Source organism: Gigantopelta aegis, chromosome 12 (genome assembly GCF_016097555.1).
Source record: "Gigantopelta aegis isolate Gae_Host chromosome 12, Gae_host_genome, whole genome shotgun sequence".
Lineage (NCBI taxonomy): Eukaryota > Metazoa > Mollusca > Gastropoda > Neomphalida > Peltospiridae > Gigantopelta > Gigantopelta aegis.
The window spans coordinates 51,491,438-51,504,305 of record NC_054710.1 but is presented as its reverse complement, the minus strand read 5'-3'; the positions used below and the strand labels follow the sequence as shown (position 1 = coordinate 51,504,305).

Sequence of the window (12,868 nt, the reverse complement as noted above, 5' to 3'; positions counted from 1 at the left end):
TAAAGGATCCCAAAGCTTTGAATCCCGATCGGATAAAAAATAATCTTTTACCTTTCAGTACCAATCTCCATTTAAACAACACACATAATGTGTCATACGTAATAAGTAATAAAACGTACCGACTCTAGGTACTGGGTGTAGTTTACACACGTCCAATCACATAATTATATAATTGTTAATCAAAAGCGTAACGTAAACTCGAACTCTCATTATACCTTACTAAAATATTAAATAGTTGCTTCTTCGATTCTTCTATGTCTGTCGGATTTTTTTATTTTTAATGTACTTCTTTCTGCTGTTTATTTCTAACACTCTTTCACCACGGCAAGAATGTTTACACTCTTATACTGGTCTCCAGTATTATAGCCAATCCTGATCTTTAAAATCTAGCTCTAGCTGTTCCTAGCCAGTAGATCTTAACAACAATCTGCCAATTGGACTGTGCTCGCTGTGGTCCCTGGATCTTCATCTCTAATAAAATAGGTCATTTAACAATACGGACTACATTACACAATCAGCCTGTTAATAGCGTGCTCGGGTAGCATACATAACATTCTACAATAATAGGGCGAGCACTAAATTATGCATAGGCGAAACTTATGGTCTATTGCACAATATTTTGGAATCATTAAAAAGCGCTCTTGACATGTAACTTAGTGCTTTTGGGGGGTCTATGTCCTCCTTAACTCGAGGAATCGGTGTGATGCCCTCTCCCGGCTAACAGGAAAGACGGCGTCGTCGCTCCGGAGGGGGAAGAGAAAAAAGGGGGGGAAAAAAGAAAAAAGAAAGGGGGGGGCATACTGGGTAACTCATACAATCTTTTTTGAGTCTCCCGTATCACCTTCGGGGCTTGCACCAGATTAAGGTTCCTCGATGCAAAAAACTGGAAGTACTAGGCAAAGAAAAAGAAGACAAAAAATGGACAACAACATAAAAAACCCAGAACAAACCACGCAAGAGTGCTCTCCGTGAAAGCACAAAGCCTGCTAGCGAAAACCGCCCATCTCGACACCGTGCATCAGGAATTTGCCCGTCTGTAGCGGACAAATCTCCTAGGTCAAGAGTCTGGAAGAGGCCCATCCAGTAAGTATCGCAGTTGAGGTTGGGCTGCTCACTGAAGATTACGAACAGACCCCGGAGGGGAAAAAACCTATAAACTAGAGTCGTCTTCGAATGATTTAACGATCATCGCCGTGTCCTCTCAGGTATGGATATCTACGACCACCACGCCCGGCACGAGTGCTCCGAGGTCCGTGAATAAACGAGTCCCATGAGTGCGATGTGGCGCGGACCAACCGATGGTCCGAGGAGCCGCACGCGCCAGCACCGTCGGCATGGACGGCGACAAGTCCGCACGCTGATATCGTTGCCAAATCGATACCGCGGGTAGTGAGGGGGGGGGAGTAATGGATCCCGTATTGATCGAATCGAAAGGTCCGCTGGACAAGAGTCCATCGTGTTCGATTTTCGGGCGGGATAATCGTGACATTAGATGTCGTATCAGTCTAGGTGTAACTCCCCAGTGGATTCGCTCGGCACCATTTGGCTAATAGATGCATACCAGCACATAAGACCAAGGATGGAAAATTAATCGTGAATCCTGCGGTTTAACTGACTACTGAATGGAGCAGTGGAATTCCGGTATGCAAAATGCGAGTTTGTCCTCGGTACTGGGGTAAAAAACTAACCTGTCTCACGACGGTCTATACCCAGCTCCACGTTCACCATTAGTAGGGTAGAACGAATCCAAATAGCGTTACGTGATATTTCGTGCTTACAGTCAATGCTGGTTTTTAAGAACCGAAAACAATCAAAATAAGATCAGAAAACTGCAAGCGTACCTAAATGAACAACGGCGTTGGCTAACCTTCAACATCAGTTGAATGAGTCCCTGTGGTAAACTATTTCTGACACCTCTTAAACTTAAGAACTCAATGGATAACGGGCAAAGGATCGAGAAAGTATAGAGCCCGCTGTGAAATTAAGATGTCGGGGGATATCAGGATCGGTCTGTAGTCAGTGAGCTGGGAAAGGAAAATGCAAATACAAGTGACGTTTTGGGGTTGAGTTTAATCCCTCTAAAGTTGCCTACTCACTTTCTCTATAGGAAGGTGTGGGTTCACAGGGTGACATGCCTGAGAGAGGCTCGACCTAGGGGATATTTTTGAGAGGGGGGAAAGGGGGTAAAATGAGTGCGTTCCCGTTTGAGGCAAGGAATGTAGCTTTGCGGCCGGGGCGCAGGGGTACAGAGGGGGGGTCAAACTTCACCCTCCGGGGGGCTGGACGGGGAGCCAATGTGTCTGACGGTGGATCGGTAATCGGTGGCGCCCGAGGCCACAGACACAAAGGTACCGACAAGCCTATAATACGGGGGGGCGGAAGGAAGTGAAAAAAACAAGAATACAAAATAGTAGATAAAAGGGTACAAAAATAAAAAAGAAATTAGCAACATAAAAAAGAGCTTGAAAACGTACTTAGAGAAAAAAAGGGGTGACGATGACCGGATGCAATCAAGGGGGACAAAAGGGAACTAGCAGAGTGAGAGAGGGAGAAAGGGTTCAAGCAGAAAGTACACAGCCTAAAAAGGACTGAGGGGGGTCGGGGGTTGGTACGCTAGGGAGTCTCAAGATGAAAATTCCGACTAGGGCTTAGCGAATCGTATCGGCAAGAACATATCGGGGGAAGCTAGTGAACGTACAGGACCGGCAGGGGGAGAGAAAAAAAGATCAAATAGTCAAGAAATGGGGCAGTCACACAAGAGAGATTCAAGGAATAAACGTAGAGAAATTCAATGCTCAACAGGTGTCGAAGTCTTAAATACGGAGGAGAGACCCAGGGGGCACAATAAACATGGACAGAATTGCAGAGAGAGAGAAAGACACGCCAGGGGCGTACATTAGCAGACGGGGGGAGACAGGGTGATGGGAGGTCGGGAGACATGTAGGGAGGTGGAGTTGTGTAATCGAAGGCTGAACAACAAAAAAATGGGGGTCACAAGAGAGTAAAAATTGGATGAGAGACAGGTAAAATGTGAGAGTAAAGACATGAGAGGGATGAAAAAGGAGGGAGAACGAGAGAGGGGAACGAGACAGAGACAGAGACATAGAGAGAACATATCCACTGAGATAGAGAGAGAGAGAGCTCAGAGAGAGAGGAGAGGAGAGGGAGAGAGAGAGACAAGACCAGAGAGACATATCCCAAGAGAGAGAAGACACACAACACAGAGCAGAGACAGAGAGAGACATATACGGAAGAGATACAGAGAGTGCACGAGAGGCAGAGAGAGAGACTTAACGGATCGAGAAGAGAGAACAACAGCGACGAGACAGAGAGAGACATTACGGAGAGGATAGAGAGAGAGAGAGAGAGAAGAGAGAGAGAGAGAGATAGAGAGAGACAGAGAGAGACCACAGAAGAGAGACAGATACACAGAGAGCATATCAGAGAGAGAGAGAGAGAGAGAGACAGAGACAAGACACAGAGAGATATACATATACAGAGAGAAGAACAGAGACCAGAGACGACGAGTTGGAGAAAAAACCATGATAGGAGATGAGAGAGAGGATTATGCAGAGAGCGATGAGAGGAGAGAGACGTAGAGAGAGAGAGAGAGGAGAGAGTAGAGAGTAGATACTATACGTAGAAGAGAGAGTGATGCGAGACGACCAGAGAGATATGATACAAGAGAATAGAGAGACATAGAGAGTACAACAACCGACACAGAGACAGACGTTCAGAGAGAGACATAATAAACGCCACATATCTCTATAGATGATATTGCAGATACACGAGACAGAGAACACATTGTTTCCACATTCAAATCAATAACCATGTGCAGACACATAGACATAGATTAAAGACTTTCTTCTGGCGATGGGACTAGACCATTAACCTTCTCGATAAGAGAAGTATCTGCATCACTAAACCAGACACTTAGGCAGAGTTATCGAGAGATACTTTTAATGACAGATCCACGATAAGATATGCTGTTATCATTTTTCACAAGTACACTGCATGTGGACGAAAGAGTTCGTGCAATTGGCTGATTAATACTAGACTTAGGTCGAAGCAGTAAAGAGAGAGACAGATAGCAGACAAGAGAGAGATCAGACATACTGGAGAGAGAGGACAGAAGATACAGAGACAATACAGAGAGACATATATACGGAGTAGAGAGAGAGAGAGAGAGTGAGAGTGAAGACTGGACGATAGAGAGCAGACCTATTACGGCGGAGGTAAAGCGAGAAAGAGAGACAGAAGAGAGTACATCACCTAGATTAATCGAGACAGAAGACACAGATGAGACATAATCGAGAGACCAGAGATGAGAGACAGAGTAGAGAGATGACAGAGACACAGAGGAGAGTACATATACAGAGAGAGAACAAAGACAGATAAACATAAGACATAGACGGACGATAGAGAGAGAGAGAGAGAGAGAGAGAGAGAGTGCGAGCCAGATATACATCGAGGAGAGACAGATGACAAAGACATTTGTAGACAACACCCACATTTGCGTATATCTCGTCAATCAAGTCAACGAATTTTGCCTTGATTTCAAGGACACTGCATACACTGTTGGATCAGATTGTACTGAGATGGAAATCATTGGATTTACCAGAAACAGATGCGTTTTTCAAGAAGCTTGCATCCTAGTGAGTAACAAAACCCGCACGCACAAATGATATTTAACATCAAATGAACGTATTTTCACATATGGTGTCAGTAAATAACGCAACATTTTAACAAAATTTATATATCGCATAACCATGTACGTATACTGAGTATTACACTTTGAAACTTTTGAGAATAAGCTCATATAATCACTGACTTGTCGAACCTAAAACTTGTTGGTTGTCAGTCTAACGTTTGATTATAACTGTGTACATAATTATTATTTATCTTAACACAACGTTCCGCGATCCGGCTTATCTGTTTCCTCCTCCAAATAGTGACGAGATTATATAGGTCTTAAAGGACCATGCACAGAATAAGGTAAATGAACATGACCATTGGTCCTTATAACACGTCAATAATTATGTGTTGATTTATGGCTTGAAAATGCTTCTCTTGTCAAAGTAGATGGTAGGCGGAAAGGTGAAGGCATGTAATATAGATATATAAAGTACGCACTCAACCAAAAAATTTAATGTTTTACGTGGTTATACAAAGTCGCAGGCATACGTATATATTGTTTACGCAGTCCAACACAGATATTGGAGATGAAACCAACTGTTTTCACCTTCCATTGGGACTAACCTCTTTTTTCGATTAGCGCAAGGTGGGATACGTTTATAGATACACCAGCCATCCCACTACAGGATAGTACATACCACAGGCCTTTGCTTATACACCCGATAGTGGAACACTGGCTGTAACGAGAAATAGCCCACTGAGCCCACCAGACTGGGCCTTAGACCGACCACGCATCAAGCTATAACGCTTTACACTGGGTTACGGCCCCGCACACCCTTTGCAAAGAGTGTAGGAGGTGGGAATTGGGCTAAGTCATTTCAGTGCTCGCTTGAGGTGTTTGCGTCGCAGGATCGAATCATCTCGGTGGATCCATTCAAATGTATGTTTCGTTCGCGTTACCCACCAGGCTGTGGTGTGTGCTTTCCTGTTTGTGGAAAAGTGCATATAAAATATATTGTGTAGCATTAGGAAAACGTAGCGGGTTTCCTCTGACTACGCGTTAGAATGACCAAATGTTTGACGATGAATCAATGTGCTCTAGTGGTGTCCTTATTCAAAATACGCTTTAACTCTTGTGATATAATTGGTTGGTCTGCTTTGCGAACAAACTTTGCAAACACTGACCGAGTGTACATACGTTTCTAAATTAACGTGTTTGTTTGGTTGGTTTTTTTTGTGTTTGTGTGGGTTTTTTTTTGTTTTGTGTTGTTGTTTTTTCATTCAGATAACGCTACGTACGGCGGACATTTCCATGTAGGGAGCGGCAACAATAAACTGGAGTCCGACTCATTCTTCATAAGTGTTCAGGAAGGACATAAGACCAATCTACAGATTGTTGTTTTTGTCACCGAGGAGTGTATACCACTTGGAGAGAGAATTGTCGGCATATCGCAAGGCAGTAAGTGCTTGTTTTTAAAAAAAACAAAAAAAAAAAAACCAAATTTATTATTGTTTTTTTTTATTGTATGTTATGTCCCTTTATTGTTTTTGTTTACGTGTTGTTGTTCTTTTTGTTTGTTTTTCGATAGGTTTTTTTGCGGGTTTTTTTATATTTGTTATTTATTATTTTGTTTTTTTTTTACTTTTAATTTTTATGGGTTTCATGGTTTTTTATTTTTTGGATGAGACGGACGAATTTGGTGTTGTTGTTTCTTTGGGTTTGTTTTTTATTTTGGGGTTGGGGTTTTTGTTTTTAATGTTTGCTTTTGTTTTGTTTTTTCTGTTTTTGTTGTTTTTTTGCGTCTTGGTATTTTCACTTTGTGGTTAGCCAGCCCATGTCGTTCATCTGGTATGTTTGTTTGACACCAGTGGGACAGGACATGCATAACTTTCCAGAACACCAGATATCACCACTGTTTGGACAGTGATTCTTAATTGCATGTCAACACATCTGCTTAAATTTACAATTACCCCTGTCTTGTATAGGTTTACAGTTATCTCACTCAAGTGAGCAACCACCATAATTATCCAAAAGCATCCAATAGCCTCATTTTGGAGGCACTTGTAACCACCTACTATATTTCCTCGCTACCGGCGATCATAATCCCTTACTACCGGCGATCATAATCCCGTACTACCGGCGATCATAATCCCGTACTACCGACGATCATAATCCCGTACTACCGGCGATCATAATTCAGCGCCGTGGGTAAAACCAGCATTATATATATATATATATATATATATATATATATATATATATGTATGTATCATTTTCCTATTAAGCTATATTTATAGACATAATAGAATTGACTGTCGCTTTTTTGTGCGTGATTTATATTCGTAATAAACTGTGCTTCAATATATTTACAGACCCCATTGAAGACAGCGTATCCTTCTTCAACATTCAGATGGGAATCAAAGATCCTTCTGTATTTGATGTTCCAAAAGTCTGCGACGACACCACATTGGAACTCGTCTCCATTAGCAACCAGCTCAAACAATACAGAATTTTCGGTTTCTAGGAAACAAGTAGTATGGTCACGTGACATAAGACAAAAGAGCAAACTATTTTAAAAAGAAAACAAGCATTGACGGTTATTCCAATATATATAATGTATAATAGATATGTTTATATGTATAATGTCCAATGTGCTCAGACACGTTACTTATACTCACAAATGATGTCATAGTTAAATCTCCTGTTACTTATACTCACATATGATGTCATAGTTAAATCCAGTGTCTGGTTTTATTTTCTAAGTCACGAGTTTTCTTTTATTTAAGCACATTTACGAAATTGTAAACTTTTTTCGGCTAAGTATATATATAGATATCTCAAATGTACATCTGTGTAGCCGCAGGCAAGACTGTTAGTTATTGCTTACACTGCCTTGTGTGACATACTTTCACGAAAGTTGTCTCTCCTTTATCACCCAGTCAAAGATGGTTTGGTTTGGTTTCTTTAACGACACCACTAGAGCACATTGATTCTTTAATCATCGGCTACTGGATGTCAAACATCGGCTACTGGATGTCAAACATCGGCTACTGGATGTCAAACATTTGGTAAGTTCCATATATAGTCATCAGAGGAAACCCGCTATATTTGTTTTCTAATACAACAAGAGATCTTTAATACGCACTTGGCAACAGACAGGATAGCACATACCACCGCCTTTGATATACCAGTCGTGGTGCACTGGCTGGAGCGAGAAATAGCCCAATGGACCCACCGACGGGGATCGTTTCCAAACCGACGGCGCATCAATCGAGCGCTTCACCACTGGGCTACGTCTCGCCCCCAGTCAAACATGGAGGCTGGATTGTTAGTAGGGATATACGATAGTATCGGTACGCCGATATATCACGATTCAAAGGCTCAATTATACTTATTACTGACATACAGCCGACATCAGTCAAACATGGAGGCTGGATTGTTAGTAGGGATATACGATAGTATCGGTACGACGATATATCACGATTCAAAGGCTCAATTATACTTATTACTGACATACAGCCGACATCAGTCAAACATGGAGGCTGGATTGTCAGTAGGGATATACGATAGTATCGGTACGCCGATATATCACGATTCAAAGGCTCAATTATACTTATTACTGACATACAGCCGACATCAGTCAAACATGGAGGCTGGCTTGTCAGTAGGATATACGATAGTATCGGTACGCCGATATATCACGATTCAAAGGCTCAATTATACTTATTACTGACATACAGCCGACATCATCAAACATGGAGGCTGGATTGTTAGTAGGGATATACGATAGTATCGTACGACGATATATCACGATTCAAAGGCTCAATTATACTTATTACTGACATACAGCCGACATCAGTCAAACATGGAGGCTGGATTGTCAGTAGGGATATACGATAGTATCGGTACGCCGATATATCACGATTCAAAGGCTCAATTATACTTATTACTGACATACAGCCGACATCAGTCAAACATGGAGGCTGGCTTGTCAGTAGGGATATACGATAGTATCGGTACGCCGATATATCACGATTCAAAGGCTCAATTATACTTATTACTGACATACAGCCGACATCAGTCAAACATGGAGGCTGGATTGTTAGTAGGGATATACGATAGTATCGGTACGACGATATATCACGATTCAAAGGCTCAATTATACTTATTACTGACATACAGCCGACATCAGTCAAACATGGAGGCTGGATTGTCAGTAGGGATATACGATAGTATCGGTACGACGATATATCACGATTCAAAGGCTCAATTATACTTATTACTGACATACAGCCGACATCAGTCAAACATGGAGGCTGGTTTGTTAGTAGGGACATACGATAGTATCGGTACGCCGATATATCACGATTCAAAGGCTCAATTATACTTATTACTGACATACAGCCGACATCAGTCAAACATGAGGCTGATTGTTAGTAGGGACATACGATAGTATCGGTACGCCGATATATCACGATTCAAAGGCTCAATTATACTTATTACTGACATACAGCCGACATCAGTCAAACATGGAGGCTGGATTGTTAGTAGGGATATACGATAGTATCGGTACGACGATATATCACGATTCAAAGGCTCAATTATACTTATTACTGACATACAGCCGACATCAGTCAAACATGGAGGCTGGATTGTTAGTAGGGACATACGATAGTATCGGTACGCCGATATATCACGATTCAAAGGCTCAATTATACTTATTACTGACATACAGCCGACATCAGTCAAACATGGAGGCTGGATTGTTAGTAGGGACATACGATAGTATCGGTACGCCGATATATCACGATTCAAAGGCTCAATTATACTTATTACTGACATACAGCCGACATCAGTCAAACATGGAGGCTGGATTGTTAGTAGGGATATACGATAGTATCGGTACGCCGATATATCACGATTCAAAGGCTCAATTATACTTATTACTGACATACAGCCGACATCAGTCAAACATGGAGGCTGGATTGTTAGTAGGGATATACGATAGTATCGGTACGACGATATATCACGATTCAAAGGCTCAATTATACTTATTACTGACATACAGCCGACATCAGTCAAACATGGAGGCTGGATTGTCAGTAGGGATATACGATAGTATCGGTACGCCGATATATCACGATTCAAAGGCTCAATTATACTTATTACTGACATACAGCCGACATCAGTCAAACATGGAGGCTGGCTTGTCAGTAGGGATATACGATAGTATCGGTACGCCGATATATCACGATTCAAAGGCTCAATTATACTTATTACTGACATACAGCCGACATCAGTCAAACATGGAGGCTGGATTGTTAGTAGGGATATACGATAGTATCGGTACGACGATATATCACGATTCAAAGGCTCAATTATACTTATTACTGACATACAGCCGACATCAGTCAAACATGGAGGCTGGATTGTCAGTAGGGATATACGATAGTATCGGTACGCCGATATATCACGATTCAAAGGCTCAATTATACTTATTACTGACATACAGCCGACATCAGTCAAACATGGAGGCTGGCTTGTCAGTAGGGATATACGATAGTATCGGTACGCCGATATATCACGATTCAAAGGCTCAATTATACTTATTACTGACATACAGCCGACATCAGTCAAACATGGAGGCTGGATTGTTAGTAGGGATATACGATAGTATCGGTACGACGATATATCACGATTCAAAGGCTCAATTATACTTATTACTGACATACAGCCGACATCAGTCAAACATGGAGGCTGGATTGTCAGTAGGGATATACGATAGTATCGGTACGCCGATATATCACGATTCAAAGGCTCAATTATACTTATTACTGACATACAGCCGACATCAGTCAAACATGGAGGCTGGATTGTTAGTAGGGATATACGATAGTATCGGTACGACGATATATCACGATTCAAAGGCTCAATTATACTTATTACTGACATACAGCCGACATCAGTCAAACATGGAGGCTGAATTGTTAGTAGGGACATACGATAGTATCGGTACGCCGATATATCACGATTCAAAGGCTCAATTATACTTATTACTGACATACAGCCGACATCAGTCAAACATGGAGGCTGGATTGTTAGTAGGGATATACGATAGTATCGGTACGACGATATATCACGATTCAAAGGCTCAATTATACTTATTACTGACATACAGCCGACATCAGTCAAACATGGAGGCTGGATTGTCAGTAGGGATATACGATAGTATCGGTACGCCGATATATCACGATTCAAAGGCTCAATTATACTTATTACTGACATACAGCCGACATCAGTCAAACATGGAGGCTGGATTGTCAGTAGGGATATACGATAGTATCGGTACGCCGATATATCACGATTCAAAGGCTCAGTTATACTTATTACTGACATACAGCCGACATCAGTCAAACATGGAGGCTGGATTGTCAGTAGGGATATACGATAGTATCGGTACGCCGATATATCACGATTCAAAGGCTCAGTTATACTTATTACTGACATACAGCCGACATCAGTCAAACATGGAGGCTGGATTGTCAGTAGGGATATACGATAGTATCGGTACGCCGATATATCACGATTCAAAGGCTCAATTATACTTATTACTGACATACAGCCGACATCAGTCAAACATGGAGGCTGGATTGTCAGTAGGGATATACGATAGTATCGGTACGCCGATATATCACGATTCAAAGGCTCAATTATACTTATTACTGACATACAGCCGACATCAGTCAAACATGGAGGCTGGATTGTCAGTAGGGATATACGATAGTATCGGTACGCCGATATATCACGATTCAAAGGCTCAATTATACTTATTACTGACATACAGCCGACATCAGTCAAACATGGAGGCTGGATTGTCAGTAGGGATATACGATAGTATCGGTACGCCGATATATCACGATTCAAAGGCTCAATTATACTTATTACTGACGTACAGCCGACATCAGTCAAACATGGAGGCTGGATTGTTAGTAGGGATATACGATAGTATCGGTACGCCGATATATCACGATTCAAAGGCTCAGTTATACTTATTACTGACATACAGCCGACATCAGTCAAACATGGAGGCTGGATTGTCAGTAGGGATATACGATAGTATCGGTACGCCGATATATCACGATTCAAAGGTTCAATTATACTTATTACTGACGTACAGCCTACATTAAGTAAAGTCAAGTAAAAGTAAAGTAAATTAAAAGTAAAGTAAAGTAAAGTAAAAGTAAAGTAAAGTAAAGTAAAGTAAAGTAAATTAAAAGTAAATTAAAAGTAAAGTAAAGTAAAGTAAAGTTTGTTTTGTTTTGTTTAACGACACCACTAGGTGGGTGTCAAACATTTGGTAGCTCTGACCAAGTGTTAGAGAGAAAACCCGCTAAATTTGTTTCATTAGTAGCAAGGAGTCTTTTATATGCACAATCCCACATACCACGGCATTTGATATATCAGTCGTGGTGCACTGGCTGCAACGAGAAATAGTCCCAATGGGCCCACCGACGGAGATCGATAGTAGACCGACGGAGATCGATACTAGACCGACCGCGCACCAGGCGAGTACTTTACCATTGGACTACTTCCCGCCCCGCCTACCTTTAAGATATGCTCGGCACTGTTCTTATTTCAAATTGGACGTCAGTAGGATACTCCGATCGCTTAGACGAGACTGATTTTTAAAAAATAAAATATTAATTAGAAGGCGGGTATGACATTATTAAAAGAAAAGCGTAGCCCAGTGGTAAAGCACTCGCTTGATGCACGGTAGGTCTGGGATCGATCCTCGTCGATGGGCACATTGGGCTATTTCTCGTTCCATCCAGTGCACCACGACTGGTATATTAAATGCCGTGGTATGTGCTATCCTGTCTGTGGGATGGTGCACATAAAAGATCCCTTGCTACTAATGCAAATATGTAGCGGGTTTCATTTCTAAGACTATATATCTAAATTACTAAATATGTGACATCCAATAGCGATGATTAATTAATCAATGTGCTCCAATGGTGTGGTTAAACAAAACAAACTTTACTTTTTATTAAATAAGCTTAGTACCTGAAAGTGATCCATTATGATATGTTCTAAATAATAAACTTCAACTCGTATCGTATAGTTTCCTTATTTTGTTACACGTCTCACTTCCAATCCGTTGACGCTGTTGTGAATGTAGTATACTACCTGCATGACACAGTGCAGCCATATGACGAATTATCTAAATGTAGT

General features: G+C 41.4%; 1 protein-coding gene across 1 annotated transcript; it reads left to right on the top strand.

The window, feature by feature from the left end:
- The first annotated feature begins 2,496 nt into the window (after positions 1 to 2,496).
- LOC121386142 lies at positions 2,497 to 7,368 on the top strand. Its single transcript, XM_041516940.1, has 3 exons — positions 2,497 to 2,569; positions 5,921 to 6,094; positions 7,009 to 7,368. Exons 1-3 carry the CDS (start codon positions 2,497 to 2,499, stop codon positions 7,158 to 7,160), a joined length of 399 nt encoding a protein of 132 aa, XP_041372874.1. The 3' UTR covers positions 7,161 to 7,368.
- The last annotated feature ends 5,500 nt before the right edge of the window (positions 7,369 to 12,868 follow it).

Excerpts from the sequence above, each read along its gene's own strand:
- LOC121386142 (XM_041516940.1), top strand. The coding sequence starts at position 2,497 with ATGACCGGATGCAATCAAGGGGGACAAAAGGGAACTAGCAGAGTGAGA. Across the intron at positions 2,570-5,920 it reads AGAAAGGGTTCAAGCAGAAA|ATAACGCTACGTACGGCGGA; the intron begins GTACACAGCCTA and ends TTTTTCATTCAG. Across the intron at positions 6,095-7,008 it reads TGTCGGCATATCGCAAGGCA|ACCCCATTGAAGACAGCGTA; the intron begins GTAAGTGCTTGT and ends ATATATTTACAG.